Source organism: Girardinichthys multiradiatus, chromosome 11, assembly GCF_021462225.1.
Source record: "Girardinichthys multiradiatus isolate DD_20200921_A chromosome 11, DD_fGirMul_XY1, whole genome shotgun sequence".
Lineage (NCBI taxonomy): Eukaryota > Metazoa > Chordata > Actinopteri > Cyprinodontiformes > Goodeidae > Girardinichthys > Girardinichthys multiradiatus.
In genome coordinates this window covers 34,424,267-34,447,708 of record NC_061804.1, presented here as the reverse complement: position 1 = coordinate 34,447,708, position 23,442 = coordinate 34,424,267, and the positions used below count along the sequence as shown (strand labels likewise).

General features: G+C 37.4%; 2 protein-coding genes across 2 annotated transcripts; one reads left to right on the top strand and one right to left on the bottom strand.

Moving 5' to 3' along the window:
- Positions 1–745: 745 nt before the first annotated feature.
- On the top strand, positions 746–3,696 carry sat2b (spermidine/spermine N1-acetyltransferase family member 2b). Its single transcript, XM_047379527.1, has 6 exons — positions 746–907; positions 1,071–1,122; positions 2,396–2,479; positions 2,669–2,770; positions 2,898–2,938; positions 3,075–3,696. Exons 1-6 carry the CDS (start codon positions 845–847, stop codon positions 3,252–3,254), a joined length of 522 nt encoding a protein of 173 aa, XP_047235483.1. The 5' UTR covers positions 746–844; the 3' UTR covers positions 3,255–3,696.
- A 9,909-nt stretch (positions 3,697–13,605) lies between these two features.
- On the bottom strand, positions 13,606–19,347 carry LOC124876707 (claudin-15-like). The gene is made up of 5 exons (XM_047379682.1): positions 19,049–19,347; positions 16,011–16,175; positions 14,400–14,481; positions 14,190–14,300; positions 13,606–14,106 (listed from the first exon to the last, which is right to left on the bottom strand). Exons 1-5 carry the CDS (start codon positions 19,263–19,265, stop codon positions 14,007–14,009), a joined length of 675 nt encoding a protein of 224 aa, XP_047235638.1. The 5' UTR covers positions 19,266–19,347; the 3' UTR covers positions 13,606–14,006.
- Between the last annotated feature and the right edge of the window lie 4,095 nt (positions 19,348–23,442).

The following is a 23,442-nucleotide window of genomic DNA, read 5'->3' as shown; positions in this document are numbered from 1 at the left end:
ATTTTGGTTGAAACTTAAATGAGACTAAATGTTTTTGGTTTTAGGTCGCTATGGGTTAGCATAATTATTTACTAAATGCCAAGTTAATGTGAGTTTTTTCATAATTTTTTTAAACCCATACATACGATTACTATGCTTTTAAACAAACTAGGAGAGATGAATGAATGTAGGTTTAAAATATATGAATCATCCCCAGAACAAAAGAAAAATACCTTGTGAAGATGTTGAATGAGGCTGTATAGTGAGTGTCATCAACAGTGAAATGACTCCTAGGCTGGAGTACTGTTTGCAAACGCATTCAGGGTCAAAAAACATATTTTTTTGGAGACATGTTCTCATCTGATGAAACTAGAATTAAACAGTTTGACCATTTTCACTGCGTTACATTTGGAGGAATAATAGAGAAAGCTTACAAGCTTGAGAGCACCATCCCAGCTGTGAAGTGTGGAGGTGGCAGCTTCCTGCCTTGTAGCTGTTTTGTTGCAGGAGGGACTGGTGCACTTTATAGGTGGTATTATGATCGACTAAGTTTTAAGAAAATGTATCCAAATTTCTGAATTTGTTTCAAAAAATGTCTTCTATTTTTTTGGCATTTAGTAAATTTAAATAATTTTGTTAATCCTGACTGACCTAATACAGGAAGCTTTTAGTCTGGTTTAATGTTAGAGATATAAAATAAATGTTATGTCTTTTCACAGGCGAATATCTGGATTCAACTAGAGGTTTAACAGATATTTTATTTTGAAGAGACAGTCTTACGGATCGGAGCTATTTCCTGTTTCCGTTTCGAGAATGTGAGGTAGCTTTTGTAGTCAAAGAAGAGATTGTATCTGCTGCTGTAGTCATGAATTTTAGAGTAAGAGCTGCAACAAAAGAAGACTGCAAAGACATATCGAGGATGATAATGGTGAGTCGCTGTTACAGCTAGCTCTGAAACTTTTGAAACGCTTGCAAGGTTAAACGTTATGTCAATATATTTAGTGTTGCAGAAAGTTGTGGGTGGTTGTTCTGTGTTCGTTCATTTGTTGTAGTTGGTATATGTTTTACGATTATATTTGTAAAATTCCCAGGAGCTGGCGGTTTATGAAAAAATGCCTGACCAAGTGGAGATCTCTTATAAAGGTGATTAACTGTAACCTACTGACATGGGGAAGTATGGTGTAAAATAAATTATGTGACTTGTGTATTTGCGAGTTTCATAGACAAGTTTATTTATTTTGACCCTATTAAAGAGTTAAAGTTCAGATTTACTTATCAAACATAAATTAAGCTGCAGTTGCATACATTCGCCAGTAGGTGTCACCATCGCCTATGTGCAGCGATTGAATAGAGTCAGAAAATAGAAAATAAATCACCTTTATTGTGCCTCGGTGGAGGAAATTCGGTTATGAAATCAAATATAACGAGACAAAGAACTTACAATAAAGTTTTAATGGCATTATTTTTAAGGAAAACTAGGTTATTATATTTTCCATGTGAGTATTGTGGTCATCTCTTCAACCTCCTATCATTCTTCATGTTGAAATATGCATATTTAAGAAATCATTTATGTAAATCCATTAAAATGTGGTCCACTATCTGCAAAGTTTTGTAGAGTGTTATGAGGTGTCGCCATTTTTGCAGCTGCATGGGTGGAAAATAAATATGCACCCTGTGGAGTTAGACATTATAGAAAGTGTAACCAAACATTGGTAATTATACAGAGATTGTTGCTTCAATACAGCAGCAGTGCTGTGTTGGGTAAAGTAATTAAACTAATTAAATATCAATGTGTAAGCACCCTTTTCCTTCAAAGGTTGGAATGAATACAAACTCAAATTATGAGAAAAATGCATACATCAGGTTGCAAACCTCACAGATTACGAAATGAATCCATGTTGAAGCAAGAGATTCTTTGTCCTTTATTTACAAGTTGACCAATTTTTTAAACATCATAATTAATTATGACACCGTCAGCCAATATAATTAAAATAAAGTATAAAATAAGTCACTTTTTTAAACCATGCATCAGTATAGTGGTAGTTTTAGGAGATGATATATTTATTGCCATCCACCCCTCTCTGTTACTTATATGTCTCAACTGAGATCAGTTCTCCTACTTAAAGCTGCTAATCAAATGTTTTTCAAACAAAGTAGCCAGCCTAAGGGCTCACATGGGTTTATACCACAATAAAAGAAAAATATTTGAGTCCCACCTTGATTCTCAGGAAACTCCAGTTTTCCCCATGTGTAGATTGGCCACATTCAGTGGAGACAGACACTTCCTTCAGGCACAATCCCATTGCTAGTCATGCCTCGCACTTTATATACACCAAGTAGTGAGTACAGACTGTGACAAGATTAGCATTGGGAATAAAAAGCGTGCATTTGCTAATTTGTCTTTGTGTGAGTTTAGAATTGGAGCGCGATGGTTTCTGCCAGAATCCCTTTTTTGAATGCCTGGTTGCAGAAGTTCCCGAGGAGCACAAATCTAACGAAGGTAAATCTGCTAGGTCCTAGCAGTTGTTTTCCTACCTTAGTAATAAATACAATGCACGCAGAGCGTATTGCCTGCTATTTCCACTTTTGGTCATATTTAAATGGTCATGGGGATTTTTTGTTCATTTTTCTTTTTTTTTTTTTTGTAACAATTGGCAATTTGAATGTTTGTTTTGCGTTCTCCTGTTAGGATTTACAGTCGTGGGATATGCGCTGTACTTTTACACCTACAGTACGTGGAGAGGACGATCAGTATATCTGGAAGACCTGTATGTGATGCCAGAATTCAGAGGTATAAAATGTGTTAGTGAGCTTACTGAAGCCTTAAAAAGTTGTTTTTATATTATGTCCTAAATATCATTTTTAGTTGTCTTCTTTATAAAATGCCTTTTATGTTTTTGATTTTCTTTTGGTAATAGGAAATGGCATTGGCAAGGGTTTATTGTGCAAAGTTGCTGAGGTATGTTTTACTTCACCACTTAACCTCACATCTGATTCATACATGACACTGGTCATGCTGTTGCAGGAGTGCAGAGCCAGCTGTTGTAATGTGATCTATTGCATGATTAATCAGAGGAGTGTTGTGTTTTAATTAGGTGGGAAAAAAGGAGGAGTGCGTGCGGCTGCAGCTGTCGGTGCTCGACTGGAACACTCCTTCTCGAGACTTCTACGCTGCTAAAGGAGCTCAGGATCTCACTGTCAGCGAAGGCTGGCACTTCATACGCTTTGATGGACAAAACCTGGACAATTTAGCAAATGAGGCTCCTAAAGATTAGATGTATAAAAAGAAACACTTAGCTGTTTCCTACTATAATTTTGTACCTATGAATAAGTTAATGTAATCCACCTTTAATTTATCCATGTCTTCAACAACAGATTGTTGTAATATAAAACATTAAGTAGCTGATTTAATGAGGACAGCCATTATTAACATAACATTGTATTCAAAAATCTTTGCTGTTATCATTTTGCTGCCTTGGATTTAAATGTGTTGACTTGATTTCCTTATAGTATATATGTGTATACAGTCGGGGAGAATCAGACACCAACAAGCAGCACTGATTTTTATTGATGGTCCATTAGAAACTGAAGCTCCAGCGCATGTGTTAAAAAAAAAGCAATTTCTTTAGAAGCACTGTGTTTAAAGATGTTATAGGAGTGAGACTTACTGATTATTTAATTTTTGTTTGGGATAAATAAAGTATTTTTGAATTTAAATTTAACTGAATAGACAAACATACCCACAATATATAATTTTGTTTTTACTCAAATACAAGTAGAAAGGGAGAAATTCTCAGTAGAGCTCATTTGAACTTTTAGATTCAATTAGCTCCTTTGGCTGCTAGATATCACCAATTCAATTCAGTTTATTTATAGAGCGCCAATTCACAACACATGTTGTCTCAAGGCACTTCACAAAAGTCAGGTACATAGATTCCAATTAATCCTAATCACTGAACAGTGCAGTCGGAGTTAGTTATTTATTCAAATTGGATAAAAAGTTTTTCTGTCTCAGGAAACCCAGCAGATTGCATCCAGTCAGTGACATGTAGCATTCACTCCTCCTGGATGAGCATGTAGAGACAGTGGACAGTCACTGGCGTTGACTTTGCAGCAATCCCTCATACTGAGCATGCATGTAGTGACAGTGGAGAGGAAAAACTCCCTTTTAACAGAAAGAAACCTCCAGCAGAACCAGGCTCAGTGTGTGCGGCCATCTGCCACGACCGACTGGGGGTTTGAGAGAACAGAGCAGAGACACAAAGAGAACAAAGAAGCACTGATCCAGGAGTCCTTTCTATAGGAAGGAAAAGTAAATGTTAATGGATGTAGCTCCTTTAGTTGTTTCATCTAGAAAGAAAGAACAGATAAACTCTGAGCCAGTTTTCAAGGATAGTCTGAAAGAGAGCACATATAGTTAGTCATAGTAAAAGCTCAGTCAATCGCCATGTCTAGGAGAGAGAAAGGGTTAAACACTAAAAGACAGGGCCATGTGGGTCATCGGTAGAGGGTGAGCATTAAGTTGTTGCCAGCAGAAGCTCGGACGATTCCCCTCTCCAGAAAGGTGTCACAGGTAAACACAGAGCCAGGCCAGGTGTAGCTTCTAGGAAGAGAAAAGGAAGAGAACATAAAGTTAGAAGTTGAAATAACAGGAAATAATGCAAAATTGGAGAGTAGTGTGAGAATGGAGTGAAGAGGGTGAAAGTGGTCATTATGTCCTCCAGCAGCCTAAGCCTATAGCAGCATAACTGCAGAGATGGTTCAGGATAACCTAAGCCACTCTAACTATAAGCTTTATCAAAAAGGAAAGTTTTAAGCCTAGCCTTAAAAGTAGAGTTTGTCCATCTAGAGCCCACTGATGGCCATTGTTATACTAAAAACCACAACGATTGTTGAGATGATTTTTGAAAAACTTCCCAATAATTGTTTCTTTCGATACAAGCTTCAAATGCTTCCAAAAGCCACCATTTATTTAGTTTTATTTGTCACATCCAACCCCGCAAAATGTTACACCATTTGTGTCCAGTAGGGGGATTCAAGCAGCAACCAAAAATATTTCTTTGTAAATTATTATTTTCTTTTGTTAGCAGTACATAGTTTAAGCTTATACATATATCAGATTTTTAATTCATGAATTCACTTATGCACAGGTTGGTGTTATCGGTCTATGCAAGGCAGTCTGTATCTGTGTGTGAAAAGTGTGATGTTTAAGGAAAAAAATCTTATACATCCAAAAAATTAATATGCACAGTATTCTCTTTGTTACTGGTTTCAATTGCAAGTGATATTTCTGTCATGGGTTTTTCTCCTAAAGATGGCATAGAATTACACATATTCCTTAAAACCATGCAAAAACAAAAATGCTTCGTTAGAGTTTTACCTTCAATGAACCCAGTCAGATTATTTGTTATGCAGACTGCAGATACGAAGGGGATTTTAACGTCTTATCCCATAGAGAAAATAACTTTTTTTTTTTTTACCTTTTCAATGTGGCTGCACAAAACTGTAAGATTATACGTGTCTCCAAGCGATGTGTGTAAATGTATGCACATATGGAAACCTTTGCACAACTAAGATTGTTCTCAGTAGAAATAAAGCATAAACGGCAACAAAAATCAAAACAAGCATTCAAAGGTTTAAGCAATTTTTCTAAAAGATTGATTGGCTTGACTTTTGAGATTGTGGGGCCTGACACTGCATACAAAGGTTTGTGTTGAAAAAACACAGCAGACACCTAAAGTAGCCAGTGAAATTATGAGCACAAAGAAATACAGTTTTCCATTTGTTCCTAGGAATCTTCTGCCATCATCTGGAAAAAAAGACAACTACAGGAAGTTTTTTTTATGTTTCCTGGAACACGAAACTAATTTTCTCTTGTTTCAAATGTTAAGTAGCACTTTTCTAGAGTTTCTACAAACATCAAATATTGTTATCTGTCACAGATACCAATTTAAAAAAGTGAAGAAGGTTCAGTTTTGGTCTCACCTGACCAACGCTCTTTCGGAACTTCTTATGGCTAATATGTTGTCATGTTGGCAGATTCTCCCACCTGAGCTGTAGATCTCTGCAGCTCCTCCAGAGCGTCGAATGGGCTTTTAGGATGCTTCTCTGAGTAATGGTCTCAATGTCCGACCTCGAGGTTTTTCGTCCAGGTGGACGCTATTTAATAATTAGGTTTTTTCTTAAGTCAGTTGTTTGCCCTGGATTTTATTGAGTGGTACTGGAGTAATGGGTTGGGCTAAATACAATAAGATTTCACACTCTTCAGGTTTTTATTAGTAAATAATTTTGAAAGCCATGTATAGTTTTCTTTCCACTTGACAATTTTCTGGTACTTTGTGATGGAGCACATCTCGATCTTGTTGTGCACTGACAAAATGTGAAAAGGTTCAAAGGGGTATGGAGCTAAATTGGGGCCATAAAGTTTGTTCAAACAAAAAAAATTTAAACCTGAAAAATAAAAGTTTGTTCAGAAGAAAACAATTTGAACCTAAAAAATAAGTTTTTTCAAAAGAAAAAAATTTGAACCTGAAAAATTATTTTGAACCTCCCCCCCCAAAAAATTTGAAAACCGGAAAAAACGTTTTGCAACTGAAAAAAAAAACCAGATGTGAAACTGGAAAAAAAACAAGTTCAAAACTACTTTTCAGATTAAAGTTTTTTTTTTCGAACTTGCTGAACAACATTCCCAGCTGTTGCATTCAGGGACTGTGGGAACTGGAATTATCTGTAATACATCATCAATATTCTATATATACAGGTCCTTCTCAAAATATTAGCATATTGTGATAAAGTTCATTATTTTCCATAATGTCATGATGAAAATTTAACATTCATATATTTTAGATTCATTGCACACTAACTGAAATATTTCAGGTCTTTTATTGTCTTAATACAGATGATTTTGGCATACAGCTCATGAAAACCCAAAATTCCTATCTCACAAAATTAGCATATTTCATCCGCCCAATAAAAGAAAAGTGTTTTTAATACAAAAAACGTCAACCTTCAAATAATCATGTACAGTTATGCACTCAATACTTGGTCGGGAATCCTTTTGCAGAAATGACTGCTTCAATGCGGCGTGGCATGGAGGCAATCAACCTGTGGCACTGCTGAGGTCTTATGGAGGCCCAGGATGCTTCAATAGCGGCCTTTAGCTCATCCAGAGTGTTGGGTCTTGAGTTTCTCAACGTTCTCTTCACAATATCCCACAGATGCTCTATGGGGTTCAGGTCAGGAGAGTTGACAGGCCAATTGAGCACAGTGATACCATGGTCAGTAAACCATTTACCAGTGGTTTTGGCACTGTGAGCAGGTGCCAGGTCGTGCTGAAAAATGAAATCTTCATCTCCATAAAGCTTTTCAGCAGATGGAAGCATGAAGTGCTCCAAAATCTCCTGATAGCTAGCTGCATTGACCCTGCCCTTGATAAAACACAGTGGACCAACACCAGCAGCTGACATGGCACCCCAGACCATCACTGACTGTGGGTACTTGACACTGGACTTCTGGCATTTTGGCATTTCCTTCTCCCCAGTCTTCCTCCAGACTCTGGCACCTTGATTTCTGAATGACATGCAGAATTTGCTTTCATCCGAAAAAAGTACTTTGGACCACTGAGCAACAGTCCAGTGCTGCTTCTCTGTAGCCCAGGTCAGGCGCTTCTGCCGCTGTTTCTGGTTCAAAAGTGGCTTGACCTGGGGAATGCGGCACCTGTAGCCCATTTCCTGCACACGTCTGTGCACGGTGGCTCTGGATGTTTCTACTCCAGACTCAGTCCACTGCTTCCGCAGGTCCCCCAAGGTCTAGAATCGGCCCTTCTCCACAATCTTCCTCAGGGTCCGGTCACCTCTTCTCGTTGTGCAGCGTTTTCTGCCACACTTTTTCCTTCCCACAGACTTCCCACTGAGGTGCCTTGATACAGCACTCTGGGAACAGCCTATTTGTTCAGAAATTTCTTTCTGTGTCTTACCCTCTTGCTTGAGGGTGTCAATAGTGGCCTTCTGGACAGCAGTCAGGTCGGCAGTCTTACCCATGATTGGGGTTTTGAGTGATGAACCAGGCTGGGAGTTTTAAAGGCCTCAGGAATCTTTTGCAGGTGTTTAGAGTTAACTCGTTGATTCAGATGATTAGGTTCATAGCTCGTTTAGAGACCCTTTTAATGATATGCTAATTTTGTGAGATAGGAATTTTGGGTTTTCATGAGCTGTATGCCAAAATCATCCGTATTAAGACAATAAAAGACCTGAAATATTTCAGTTAGTGTGCAATGAATCTAAAATATATGAATGTTAAATTTTCATCATGACATTATGGAAAATAATGAACTTTATCACAATATGCTAATATTTTGAGAAGGACCTGTATGTGATTGGTTTTGAAAGATAACATGCTTCCCCGATAGAAGCAGCTTACATGAATACACGACGCGCATCTCAGAGGAGAAAATATGATCTTGACAGATTTACACAGCATTTTAAGTCCGTGTTGGAGATTTTCCATGCTCTAAGCATAAAGCAAAAGAACGGCCAGACTAAGCGGCGGTAATGAAACCAGATGCAAAACGAGCCAGTATCTTCCAAATATCCTTGCATAATTAAGCCTGGACTTGTTTTCACATGGACTGGACTCGGGTTTCGGTTTCTGGTGGATTTTTGATTAAAACGTGTTTGGTCTTTATTTAGTGAAGTGACTCACAGCCAGGGGCAAACTGTTGCCCTGGCTTTTTTTTCTGATCTCTGCTCTTCATTGTCAGCTCAGCGCATGTTTATGTGTTACAGATCAGCTGTTCGCCAGCGCACAGCAGAGCTGATCTGCCTAACTGGAGCAGAGGAGAGATTTGTCCGAGCTACCGCACCCTGTTGGCGGTCAGACCTCTCGGAGCTCCTCCGGTCCTTGGTCCCCAGAAGTGATCACACACTCTAACACTGACTCTTAAATGAAAGACTCTCAAACAGTTTCTAACTTTCAACTCCTTTAATCTAAATTAGGCAGAGGAATGATTACACAGATCAGCGCCGAGGCTCCCTCTCGGACCGTCACCATCTGTGAAAGGATGACGAAGAGCTCCGAAAGAAGGTCACATGTAGTTTATATCTGGCACTCCAATGCAATAGATGTTCCCTCCCTCAGTGTTTATCAGTAGACTGGTGTGTCACCATTGTGGTGTCTATCTGGTACGTTTTATAGTAGCTGGTGTCCATCCTTACTCTAAGTGTGCTGCTGCATTCTAATCAAACCAGTTACAACCTGCATCACCATCAAACCCAGTGCCCCAGCCACAGGTCATTTATGACAAACCTTGGGCCATTTATCCTTGTAATGTGTGTCGATGAGCATTCTTTTCTAACAAAAAGGAAACATTAGAACTTATGCTTTATATCATTATGGTATAAGTGGGAAAAACTGCTAGGAGTCATATAAATAAAGGTTATTCTTAACAGGTTGATATGGCATAGTTTAGGGCACAATGGTCCAGAAAAATATCAGCGCCCCAGAAACTGTGGCCTCTTGCGTACTTGGTGTCATGCTCGCCCTGCGTCTGTGCAGGGCGGTGGGCCGGTGGTTCACAGGCTGAAGTGAACCACCGGCCCACGAGCTGAATCACTGGCCCAGCGCCCTGCGTCTGTGAAAGGCGGTTCTTAAAAACTAAACATTCACAAAATAAGAAATGCCTAAGCCAGCGGTCCACCGGGGATTTTCCCGTTGCCCCGTATGCCAGTTTGCCCCTGGCTGTGAGTTACTTCATTAAATGAAGACCAAACACGTTTTAATCAAAAATGCACCAGAAACCGAAACCCGAGTCCAGTCCATGTGAAAACAAGTCCAGGCTTAATTATGCAAGGATATTCGGAAAATACCGACTCGTTTTGCATTTGGTTTCATTACCGCCGCTTAGTCTGGTGGTTCTTTTGCTTTATGGAATTAAATTGCTGTGCAAATATGTCAAGATCATATTTTCTCCTCTGAGATGAGCGTCATGTATTCATGTAAGCTGCTTCTATTGGTGAAGCATGTTATCTTTCAAAACCAATCACAAATATATAGAATATCTATGATGCATTACAGATAATTCCAGTTCCCACGGTCCCTGAATGCAACAGCTGGGAATATGTTGTCCAGCGGCTGTGTTGAGCTGTCAGTCATGATTCCGCGCCCGTGATCTGAGGCCCCGCCCCCCACGCCAAAACAGGGCCAAAAGTTTGAAGCTGAAAAAAAAAATCAGCAAGTTCGAAAAAAAAACTTGAATCTGAAAAGTAGTTTTGAACTTTTTTTTCCAGTTTCACATCTGTTTTTTTTTTTTTTCAGTTGCAAAATTTTTTTTCCAGTTTTAAATTTTTTTTGGGGGGAGGTTCAAAATAATTTTTCAGGTTAAATTTTTTTTCTTTTGAACAAACTTATTTTTTAGGTTCAAATTGTTTTCTTCTGAACAAACTTTTATTTTTCAGGATCAAATTTGTTTCATTTGAACAAACTTTATGGCCCCAATTTAGCTCCATATTAAGGGTTTTAATTATTTAGCAAGGCACCGTAATTCTGGGTCCGTATTCTCAATGAGTCTCAGAGAGCTCATAACTTACCCTAAAAATTCCTGCCAAGGACTCCTTAAGATTTGTTCAACTAGCTGCTGAGAGCGACTCTGAGTGAGGAGATCTAACAGCTGTGATTGATTGTTGCAAAAGACAAAAAACCAACAACAAAAATACACGTGCTCTCCTAGTAATCAGTGGAGAGAAATTAGCCTATTATAAAATTTAGACTTGATTAAGAAATGTGTGATGAACCTTAGCAAAATTAATTGTCACACAGCGTCAAAATGTTTGAACGTAGCTTATTTACATGCTCGTCATTATTTTGATTTGCTTATTGTTTAGTTTACTCGCTATGCATGTAATTTTACCACTTCATACACACACACACCAACACATATAGATATTTACTCGTACTCGTCGTCTTCCGCTTTATCCGGGACCGGGTCGCGGAGGCAGCAGACTCAGCACAGACGCCCAGACGTCTCTCTCCCCATACACTTCCTCCAGCTCCTCCAGGGGGAGCCCAAGGCGTTCCCAGGCCAGCTGAGAGACATAGTCCCTCTAGCATGTCCTGGGCCTCCTCCTGGTGGAACGTACCTGGAACACCTCCTGAGGAAGGCGTCCAGGAGGCATCCGGTATAGATGCCTGAGCCACCTCAACTGGCTCCTCTCGATGTGGAGAAGCAGCGGCTCTACTCCGAGCCCCTCCCAGATGGCTGAGCTCCTCACCCTATCTCTAAGGGAGTGCCTGGCCACCCTACGGAGGAAGCTCATTTCAGCCGCTTGTATCCGGGATCTCGTTCTTTTGGTCATGACCCAAAGTTCATGGCCATATATATATATATATATATATATATATATATATATATATATATATATATAGATTCTCACCAGAGAAAATAAACCTGTGAATGAACACACATGGAATCATGTAGAGTGAAATAACTCTAACCATTTTTGTATTTTAGATTATTACAAAATAGCCACCCTTTGCTTTGATTACTGCTTTGCTCTCTTGGCGTTCTCTCTCTTGAGCTCCATGAGGTGGTCATCTGAAATGGTTTTCCGAAGAGTCTTGAAAGAGCTTCCCAGATGTTCATTGAGAGATGGCCAGAGGTTAATATTTCAATCATTACAGCAAAGAGCGGCTACTTTAAGGATTCTAAAATATACCATATTTAAAGATATTTTACAATTTCTGGTTTGCTACATAATTGCATATGTGTTCATTCACTGTTTTGATGCCTTCATTGAGCATTTACATTCAACGTAAATAGTCATAAACATAAAGAAAACCATTAAATAAGAAAGGCGTTCTAAAACATTTGACCGGTAGTGTGTGTGTGTATATATATATATATATAAATATATATACATGTTGGACCATTTGTTCGCTACTGTACCTCCCAGTGTCATCTGCTACTATATACCCCAGTATGGTCTGCTACCACAACTCCCAGCAGGAATTGCAGCTCATAGGAAGGGGCGTTGCAGGTCTGATGTCACAGTGGACTATATAAGGATACCGGAGACGCCCACCATTGCTTTTCCCCACTGGAAACTGAGACCGGTTACCACGCAACGGAGGCACGCATCCTTCTGGAGAAGAAACCACACGTGGGTTTTCATTAATTCTCCCCACTGCCCAAAACTCATGAGAAAACGTTTCTGGTGTAAGAAGACCAGTAGAGTTTACTTTACCGATTGAAGACGTGTATTTAACACGTAACCCAAGAAAAACCCAGGGAGGTTTTCCAAGGAGATGAAAATTTCCTCTTTGTTTTTGTTCCAATCGACTGCTGTAGGTCGTCATATTTTTCTCCTTTTATGACTGCAGCCTGGTGGAGGCCGCTCCCAAAGCTTTGCTCAGTACCATATTTTCTCTTGTTTTTGCCATATCTGCTGGTTTGACTTTCATACAAACTCAATGTTGTTTTATCTTGTTTAGTTAGTTATTTTACCCCTTTTGTTTAGAATGTTTGCATGTTTGACTAGGTGAAAATTATTGAATCAGAATAGTGAGGTGTATCAGGGCTGTTGATTTAATAAATATTCATGTAGATAAAGAGAAAGCGTTTGTGTTTATTTTGAGCAAGAGGGATTTTTCTATCAAAATAAGGTCAAAGTTCCCCCACCTTCGGTGAAGCGATTGATTAAACAGTGACATCTAGTAATAGTAACAATTATTACTGAGAATTTACTAATTGTAATTATCAAGGGCTTTGAGCCATAATTACAACACCAGAGGACATCTCTGATTTCGATTCATAAATAAGGATTTTTGGGTAAGAAATTAATCTTTTTCAAATTATGATTTTAAATTATAATTCTTGCTAAATATTAATGAATCAATAATTATAATTCTTACATGTATATCTATCTATCTATGTATCTATCTATGTATCTATCTATCTATCTATCTATCTATCTATCTATCTATCTATCTATCTATCTATCTATCTATCTATCTATCTATCTATCTATCTATCTATCTATCTATCTATCTATCTATCTATCTATCTATCTATCTATCTATCTATCTATCTATCTATCTATCTATCTATCTATCTATCTATCTATCTATCTATCTATCTATCTATCTATCTATCTATCTATCTATCTATCTATCTATCTATCTATCTATCTATCTATCTATCTATATATATATACACACTCTTGTTCATTTGTTCATTGTAAAGAGAACATTCTTTCTTTCATTGTGCCATCTTCTCTGGTTAGCACACTCTTGGGCTCACTAAAAGTCCTCCTCACTTTAGGTACTCCCTTAAGGTCAAAGATACTTTTTGAATAACTTTTATCTTATTAAGGGGAGATTCTAAAAGAAATTGTGGAATTCGAGAAATTCTAAGATTGTTCTTGAAATGACACCACTAAGAGCTACTTTTAGTCTTAGGATTTTTTGTTAATATGGCCCCTGGATATTTACTGTTATTAGCTTACAGCTTTAGTTATCAGCTAGACTCTGTTAATTAAAAGAATATGATGGAAATCATAGCCACCAGACTGAGCTATTGAAGAATCCTTTTTTTGTTTTGTACCATTAAAAATGAGACAGGTTTGAGAAAACAGGTATGACAAATGTGTTTTATACTAAAAAGGACATTAAAAGCTTGGTGCATATACATTACAGTTCCAATTAAAATGATCACATATTCTTAGTTCAGTCTTAGCTACTGTAGTTGTACAAAAAATATGGGATTCTGAAACTTTAAGCAGATTGATTGTGATTCATTGCAAATAATTTAAACACACAGAAAGAAAGGAACCTGGCTGTAGCAGTTTATACATTACAAGTCTCACATTGCATTGGTTGAGTTAAAATATCTGATACAGTTGATAGCAAATTCAGAAAATAAAATGCCATTAATTATTAGCATGTCATTTCTTAGTATATATACATTTATACATTTAAACATTCATTAGTTAAGGAACAAAAAGGATCTGCACAAGTCACTTTTGCTTGGAGGCCTCTTAGACATAAGCGCACCTGCCATAGTTGCCTGGTGCAGACTGAGACGTTGCCACAGTTGACAGCACATGTCCTCTGGAGGCTGTCTGGTATGGGTAGGCGCTAAAAGAGAAAAACACATTTCAGGAAAAATAATAGACACTGGGTTTTTCAATTAACTGAATGATGTAACGACAGATACTTACCTCTTTTTATCAGAAGAGTTTTGCTTGCAAGCACGCAACAGGCAGGAGCCTGCACAGAGGGCAAGTAAAGCAGACGACCAGCCGATATAGAGGCCCTGTCCAATCTCATACCTGTAACATGACAAAGTTTATCTCATATTCTCTTATCTATAGCTTATTCCAAGCTCTACAAAACTATTGTTCTGTTGTGTAACATTCATGTTAACTTACTTTGTTCCTACATAAAGCTGGTCAAAGAACTGCCGAGTGATGTTGGCTGCATACCAAGACACAGCAATCATGGTGCAAAGCCCTTGGAGAACACAATACCTCAAGCATGTTAAACATAATTAAATATACAAACATCTCACTTATGCTAAATAAATGTTTTTTTGTGTATGTACAGTTAACTCTAGATCAAACTGCACTCAAACTGCACCTCTGCCAATTTATACCCACCATCCTTCCAATTCGCACTCATAAACAAATAATTTTGTTGCAATTTATTTAAATATTGCATTCCTTTGGTAGCTTTTGCGTGTGTGTAATTTATTATTATTCATATGTAGGTACGATATTTATATTACACCTTTTTCCAGTGACTGTTGTTCTGATCCCCGTTTGGACCAGTTGGCTCTAATGGGAGATTATGACCCCTGATCAAATCAAATACCCAAGTGACCTTCTGCTTGAAGACATTATTTACTGGAGTTGCATAACCACATTTCAAAACTATATTAGGGCTATTCTACGGTGGCAAAAGTTGAGTAGATTATAGAAAATTTGTTCTGCCAAAGCCAGTATAAAAAAATCTTCAATGCGGGTACAAACTGATGCATGGTTGGTACCAGAGGCAATTTATGCATGAATGATCCCCTTGGTGAGCCCACAATATTTTTGTTTCAGAATTCCTAAACCTTGCTTTAAAAAATCTATTTTCAGTGTAAAATAATCAAGTTCAAGTTTGACCAACCTTTTAATTTGTCATCGAATTGGAAATCAGATAACAACTTCATTGACTTTAGCGAGCCGCAGTCTATGGTTACTGCTGACAGTGCTTAAACTGTGCTCAGCACAGGGCGGCAACCATTCACATGGACTGGATACACAAATTAACAATATACTTTTTTTTCCATTGTCAAGCACTTGTGCTGGCCCTCTTACACAGTGGTAGCCTGGGGTACGAGCTACATTGTCCATATCAAAAATCACTACAGGACATAATCATAATCTGTGAATCAGATGCCAACTTAAGTTATCAGACATCTACTGTGTACAGCAGTAATTCTGGGCTCTGTTAACCTAGGCAGAGAGCCATATCACTATCCTACTTGTAAAAGTCAGGCATTAAATGGCCAAAACTGAAAGAGAACAAAACGTCGAAGGGATGAAATGACCAAATGTCAAGTCATTGTTCTCCAACAATGATGAGGTTTGTTCAAAGCTTGTTTTGGACTTTTTATTAACACTTCACTCTGACCTTGAATTGTACACGATGTAGCCTTTCTTTCCACAGCTCACAGACCTTTGTTAATATAGGATCCCATATGACAGACAGTTTTCTCATGTACTGGGTAACCTTTTTAACAGATCAGCCATTTACTGATAGCTTGTCTTCTGTACAAAGGTTGGAGTGCAAAGTTGTGGCAGCTGACATGTTTACTTAACAAGGTGTTCAATGTGATAATGAGGTTAGGGTAAGTTCTCTTAACACAGTTCTGTGATTATTCCGCTCTGGGGGGCCGAACCTTTTATTTTTTTTATAACGTCTGAGTAATTTGAGTTCAGTATCTTGATTCAGGTAGGTTTTTTATTTTTGTACCTTGTGTCCCAGCCCTTTACCTTGAAGTAAAAAGAACACCCCTCCGATCACTGCGATCCTGCCTTTCAAAACGTAGTTTTCTCCCAACACTTTGCTGCACTGCATCCCCACAAGAGTCGCCACAAGGCCAAACGTCCCAAACACAATGGAGGCAATCATCAGTGCTCGGGAGGCCTGGATGTACCCTTTGTGAAACATTAAGTCATTACTGATTTTCTTAGAAAACTGCTTTCTGTGTGTAAAATGATACATGTGTCAAAAGTGTTCGGACACACAATAAACTGGAACTAATAGGTGTGTTCAAAGGTTTTACTTTTTTTGCTTATGAAACTGTATCATTTGGGTGTAAGCTATTTTACACGTAACAATTATTTTGTCGATTTTTCTTGCATATTCTGATTTAGACACCACCAGAACTCATTTATTTTTAGAAGTTAGTTTCCATTAGTAACAGTAATGCCAATTTACATAGTTGTGGTTTTAGCCACATCATTCACTGCTGCAAGCTCTGTCAATGTTATTGTGTCCAGTGCCTTTGTTTCTTGAGCAGAGCTGTGGAACAGCATAACTGCTTTTAATTGAATTTAAAGGAAACTTAATATGTTTTAATCTCACTGTTAAAACACTGTAGTGTGTGATATGCACATTTTGCCATACAGCCAAAGAGAAGACTGAGTAATGCCCACAAATGCTTAACTTCCACGTGTTATCAGAGTGAATGCAGATGCTGTAAAATCTTTTTTTCAACTCATACATCTCATAGCTTATTACCATGTAGAATCAAGTAAACAGACAGTACAGTAAACAATGTCATTTACCTTTTGTAATTCCTGGAAGTCAGTCTTAATGTACAGTTTATGAAGCTATATTGGAAGATGTAAAGCCAGTTGTAACTAAATGGATGTCTTCAAAAGCATTGTAATATTTTATGACTATTGATTTTTTTATTATTATTATTATCGCAGCACTTTTTACTGAGTTCTTTCACCTTATCATATCTTATACTCCTTGTGTTTACAACATATTGTAGCCACTACTGTAGAAAGCTTCTGACTCTAAAATGAAATACTCCACACTCCCACCTACGTCAAGTCAAAATAGACCACAGTCGCTTACATGGATATGTACAGTCCAGAAATGATGGCTATTTCCTCCTTAGTCCTCTATTATTTTTAAATGTCTTTCCTTATATGGTGGTTAGATTAATGTCTCACCATTGCCTTATTACCATCTTCAAGCTCTTGATTTCTTGGTCAGGTTAGCAGTAACATATGAATACAGTTTTGTGCAGACCACATACCATTAAGTTCGAGCAAAGATGGAAAATTGCGACAGTTGTGCACCCCCATGGAGTCCGTTGCACAGGACATCCACAGATTTTTGCAGATGGTCGAGGTGGTAATAACGTCACCATCCACTGTAGACTCCCTCCATCTTCGGTTCGGAAGGGCTATAGCAACCATAATTAAGCCTGAAAACCCCAAAAAGCAAGCAAAAGCTTCCACGATTGGATTCATTTTGTCCTCTTTCTTTTTTGTCTAAAATGGTCCGGTCAGAGGAAGACGAATTACTAATTAACTGTCAAAGCTATGTTGTTGCCCAAAGATCTGTTGGCCACAGGTTCCCAGCAAACCTTCGCTAAAGTGCTACAAAACCCTACAAATCATGGATGAATTCCCAAATACCCCACTTGTGATTTTCTCTACTATAGTTTTCTATTAAAACTTTTGAAAGGCCAAATGTCTACCTAACTTACAGGATAACAAAGAGCCCGAGCCTTTCAAACCTCCTCACCACTGTCTATAGACCTAATGCCATGTATCACCAATGGTCATTTGCTTTTAAACACTATGACACTATTGCAATATAAAGTAAATTCTTAATGGTATTCAAGTCAAGCTCTTATTCCTTAATACTCCCTGTGTGGAATGGAATGATGGGAAAACGTGCAGCTCCTACAGGTGGGGGTTGGCAGGAAGATTTCGAAGTTGGGGGTCTAACAAATCAGGACGTTTGCTTGTATAACATCCAAAAAGCATTATCACAGCTTAAAAAACAGGTACACCTATTTATTTTTTCTTACAAATGCCAAGTTTATTAAAGAGACTAATCCTGTCTAGCTAATCCAGATCAGATAACCTGGCAATATCCATTTTATATTGAACATTTCACTCTGTTCCAAAGGATTTTGACTTAAACATAAGGATTATAAATTGTTTGACTTCAGTGCTTTATTTCTATAGATACCTAATTCTACAGATGCAATAGTTCACCATATATTAATACTTTAAAATGATCCAGATTTCAGTAAATCCAAAAACAATATCCATGGACAGCTTTAACCTGATGTTAAAAGTGTTATTGCAGCTACATTGTGCAGCAGTAACAAATATTGCATTACATTCATGACAATTTTTTGTATGATGATACAGTAGAAATTGTTGCACCAAAACAATGGGGCTTTTTAACAAGAGGGACTAGTTTGAAAGAGGCACTTTAAATGCTGTCAACACCTAAGAAGTTCATTTAACCTCATACCAGTCAGTGCTTCCTAAAATCTTCTAATTGATCTGAGCTTTGTATTAAAATAATAAGCCACACAAAGTTTATGGAGGTAATTGGTTGAATTGGTCACCACATTATAATGTTGCACATGCATACAGTGCATACAATATGAATACTCAGTTTTAGTGTAAAAAAATATGACAACATACATACATCAGTTTGGGTTTAAAAAATAAGTCAATGTCTCTATGAGGTATAAAAATTAGAAAATAAATTTGCCTTTTCTCAATATCAGAAGTAGGCTGGAAAAAAAGACAGTCAGCTATTTTATTGTGGAGAATCATCAGAATAAAAGGTGGCAAATATCATAGTTTAATAAAAAAAAATACTGATGAAAACTAAGACTTTGTTTCTTATTTAACAAATTATTTACCAGAATACACGCCACAATTTTAAGTTTGCAAATTCTTACACACCTGTGCCTTTTCTTGTTTTTTGCTGTGTAAATTTAGTTAAAAGATTAACCATTTAGTCAATGTCTTTTTTTACTTACCTGGGAGAACAAAGAGGGATGGAAAATTCCAACAGTCATAGACCCCCATAGAATCGGTTGCACAAGACATCCATAGGTTCTCATAGACACCAGAGGTTGAAATTACGCTCCCATCTTGGGTCGCTTCTTTCCAATAATGATTCTCTAGTGAAACATAAGCCAGTATCCAGCCCCCAAAACCTAGGAAAAGTGCTAAAACCTCTCTAAACTGCTGCATTTTGGAAGTAATCTTCTAAGAATGTTTTTAAGAAATAGATCCTGCCTCTGCCAAGAGCTCTATTCGCTACATCTGTGCCTGATATACGTTTTGGGAGTGTGGGAACTGACTCAGGAATTTTTTTTTCTTCCACGTGTAGCCAAGCCTGGATATTTGAACATTGATTTGTTGCTGTGGTTACATTTTAAGTATGCTATTCCTGCCCAAAATTGATTGCTTTTTACACAGAGGCACCTACCTGAGAGCGTAACATTTACCACCTTTAAATTAAAGCAACTAACTTTTGAAGTGTTGGTGCATTTTTTTTACGATATATCTTTCTTACATTACCTTCTTAACTCTATTTTTTAGAAGGAACTCTGAGTTTATTATTGAAAATGAGCTACAGATAGATTAAAGCTAGGTCTATAGACTTTTGACTTGTCAGTCATTGACTTGGAAATATTACATGTAGGGGACAGCCTCATATTGTAATGAAAGTTTCATCTAAGGATTCCCGTTTTGTTTGATCAAATCATCCTTTCCTTCTGCCCTTTTGAGGAATTATTTGGTAGCTTAACTTTTAAAAGAGGTTTTTTTCAAGATCCAAAGGTAAATACAAATGTGGAAATACTTTAGGAGCAGACGGTCTGATCACTGACCTAAGATTATGAAAACAGAACTCAGAGACATAACTCATCCAATAGCCCTCAGGGGAGGGAACTTTTATTCTTCAAAAAGCGCACAGAATCATCTTCATCAAAAATTCCAAAAGTCTCCCTCCCTTTCAGTCTTTACGGGACAATTTTTATACAGATACAAAGCATTAGTGTGTATTTGGGCCCTCTTAACCAATTGAAATCATTCATTTACGTAATACTTCTGGCATCCACAACAATGCTTTCTCTACGTTTCCAGGAATACACATTCAGCCAAACATCTAACATCAGATTGGGCTACGTGATATTTTATAATAACATTCTCATGATTTATCTGGATGCAAACTCTCAGGTCAAATTGACCTGACAGGGGCCAGCATATCACAAGATTTCCTGCAATAAGAAGCCCATTAGTTTTTTCCTCTTGCCAAGAACGTTTCCCTAATGTAATCTGTTTCCAGACAGGCTTATTTCCTTATGCACAGAAAGAAGAATTCACAGAATTCATCTTATAATGGTAAACACAATAATAACACTTTTAATCTATTCAAACACAGCTTTATGCCTCCACAATACCAAATTCAGGAATGAGCAAACAGTGAGAGATCAAGTGGTTTGTTGGAGGCAGAAAGACACTTTTTTGTCAACACTGGTTAAGCATTAACTAGTTCTGCTGCAAGACAATAGATGCATTTAAGTCTTTTCTAAATCCTTTTGGGTTTTTTTACTTCGGTGCAACATGTGTCTTTTCAGTTAAAACATGAACGGGATCCAGCTGTTCTGAAGCCCTCTCGTTATTAATCTTTCATGGATATCAAACAAATGGACAAATGCAACAATCAAAATTTAGATGTTTACCTGTTGGATCGGCTTAGACAAATCTTGGTTTTGGATAAACATAAAACTCTTACAGTCTGCATCTTATTGCATGTGAATTCTCTCCTTTTAAAGGGCGGTTGAAATCTCTATCTTGTACAGTACTTCCAGCATTAAACAGGTATTCAGTTTAGCTCCTAATCTTTAATGTTTTTATTATTTTATGATTCCCCTTTGTCATCAGAATTATTTATGCACTCATGTCTGCATTGACTTCCTCACGTTTAAAGCCTGGCTTTAAAAGCTTCACTTTTAAAGCCTTCTCGGTTTGCTCCAACCTCTGTGCATGGACAGCATTTAACTTAAGTGGAAGTCCTTGATCACCTCCTAATTTTTATTTCTGATAACTTTCTTCCTACTGTGTCAGTAAGATCAGTTATTGCACAGCTTTAGTTCAAATGTATCAGATAAAGATGTGTCTATATGTGATCTGTTAGGTTCGATAAATAAAACAGTCATGAGTGGTATTTGCTGAAGAAAACATGGGGTGTGTCAGCAGCTGCTTCTAGCTGCAGTAGTTCAGCTGTAATTACAGATGGCTAATGAGTGTAATAAATTTCCTGTATGTGACACTATCTTGATTTGCAATTGACATATCAGTAACATGATGAGTCAGTCTCTGATAATCTAATCTGATAAAGGCCATCAACTGATTTCCAGGTGGTTTTGTTATTGATTCGTATGAAACAACACAGTGATATGTTTAAAAGTGTCTCCCTTTTAAACAAACCATCTGTCTTTGACAGGAAACATTAACTAATCAAACAAATGCAGAGTGAAACGAGCCTCCTGCTGAAACCAGCATTTTCAGTGTGGTTTATCAGTTCTTTTATGCTGAAGTAGCATTTTCTTATTATGGTCGTTGAAAATAGAGTTAGAATCCTCCATACTCATGGTACAATTAAAGGATAAGGCAAAATTATATTTATCCAACATTCTTTGGGAAACAATGAAAAATTTCAGTGTGGCATATATCCTTTACATTTCAACTTAAAAAAAGCAAGCAAATCCAGTAGAAAAATGTGGAACATAAAAAGAATGTGGTTGAATGAGTGTGCACACAACTATTACTTTGTTGAAGGACATTTGATTTAATTTCAGCATTTATTCTTCGCTTGGCGTTTATTAGCACATCCCACATTTTGACTTTGTAATATTTGCCCACTGTGGCCTGCAAAACTTCTCCAACTTGATCAGTTTGTGAGGATATCTCCAGTCCGCTTTCCTCTTCGGATTTCCTGTCAGATATAGTTCTGGACTCAGACTCAGCTCTTCTGAAACCTAAATGTTCTTGCTTAATTGATCTAGATATCTGCTTGGACTCACTACGATGGTGAAAAATAAAATCCTTCCTCATCTTCAGCTTTCCACCATACACTTAAAAGTGTTGTGTCAAAACAGAGTGGTATTTGGAACCATTCATAATTTCATCTACCTTGAGGAAAACCCAAGAGCCAATTGAAGAGAAACAATTCCAGAAAAGGGTACAGCCTCCACAACGTTTTTTCATTGTGGATAAGGTGTTCTTTTGGTGATGGAAAGTGCTGGGACAGTTTGGCAAATGTTTGTTTTAAAAATGTGTTCCCAAACTTCATGTTTGGTTTCATTAGATTTAACACATTTTCAACATAGATTTGGTAGATTTTGCTCAGGCTTGGGTGTTTTCCTTGGAAGATTTCTCCCTTAAAAACCTTTGCCATATTCACTTTAAATGGCAGCTAACCTAAGGACTGGTTCCTGAAACTTACCATAGTCTAAGGGAGTGTACAGTTATGCAGCCAGGTTATTGAAGTGTTTTACTTCTTCTTAACAACTGTGTTTCTTTTTTAGCTGAATTTTAATGTGCATGTTTGGATTAAAATGGAAGAAAGTGTTGAAAATATTTCAATATAATGTTCTCTTGATTTTACATCAAAACCTGAGATTTTAACAGGGGTGTGTGTTTCAAGTAAAACTCCCACTATTACAACAAAAGACACTTAGTTTATGATAGATAATAGGACTGCTTATCAAGAGACACGAAAAACACAAACATGCAATAAACATCCATTTAAACATCCATCCTTTTACCATTTAGCAATGGGTTCTATGTGTCAGGTTTAAACAACGTAAAATACTTATAACTTCACAAAAAAAAGAGAAAGACAAAGAATTAGTTATTTCATTTGCTGCGAGGAGAACGGACAGAGATGTGCTTCCAGTTACAAATTTCCTACCGCTCTGAAAACCATCTCTTTTTATTATCTTTCAGGGGTCCCTAGTTACAAAAAACGTTGCTCTCTAAGGATGGGAAAAATAGCTGCATCATAAACAGGTCATAAACACCATTATCTTTTCACAACACACTTCCACAGTCTCCCCCATCTTAGGATCAGTGTGTCTTCTGTTCAGCGCAATCAGCCTTCATCTTTATGACCTCCTCATCTGTGACTGCTTCCTTCTCAGCTCCACCTCTGATCTTTGCCTGCAGACAAACTCATCACATCCTTTACTCACACAAACATCATGAAAGGTTATAAAGATCAAATAGTCAAGTTAAAGAATAGGAAAATATATAAGATAAATCTATATTCAATTATTCCAACATTTCCTCCCTGTTTATCGAATATTTGCTCATATTCTCATATCACTTAACAGCCACTTTTTTCGGATTTTTTAACTGT

What these genes read in the sequence shown, in the direction of transcription:
- sat2b (XM_047379527.1), top strand. Translation starts at nt 845, where the DNA reads ATGAATTTTAGAGTAAGAGCTGCAACAAAAGAAGACTGCAAAGACATA. An exon ending in AGTGGAGATCTCTTATAAAG is followed by an intron (nt 1,123 to 2,395) that starts GTGATTAACTGT and finishes GTGTGAGTTTAG; the next exon opens with AATTGGAGCGCGATGGTTTC. An exon ending in TGTGATGCCAGAATTCAGAG is followed by an intron (nt 2,771 to 2,897) that starts GTATAAAATGTG and finishes TTTTGGTAATAG; the next exon opens with GAAATGGCATTGGCAAGGGT.
- LOC124876707 (XM_047379682.1), bottom strand. Translation starts at nt 19,265, where the DNA reads ATGCAGCAGTTTAGAGAGGTTTTAGCACTTTTCCTAGGTTTTGGGGGC. An exon ending in GGTGTTCTTTTTACTTCAAG is followed by an intron (nt 14,482 to 16,010) that starts GTAAAGGGCTGG and finishes GTGTTCTCCAAG; the next exon opens with GGCTTTGCACCATGATTGCT. An exon ending in CAGCTTTATGTAGGAACAAA is followed by an intron (nt 14,301 to 14,399) that starts GTAAGTTAACAT and finishes GTCATGTTACAG; the next exon opens with GTATGAGATTGGACAGGGCC.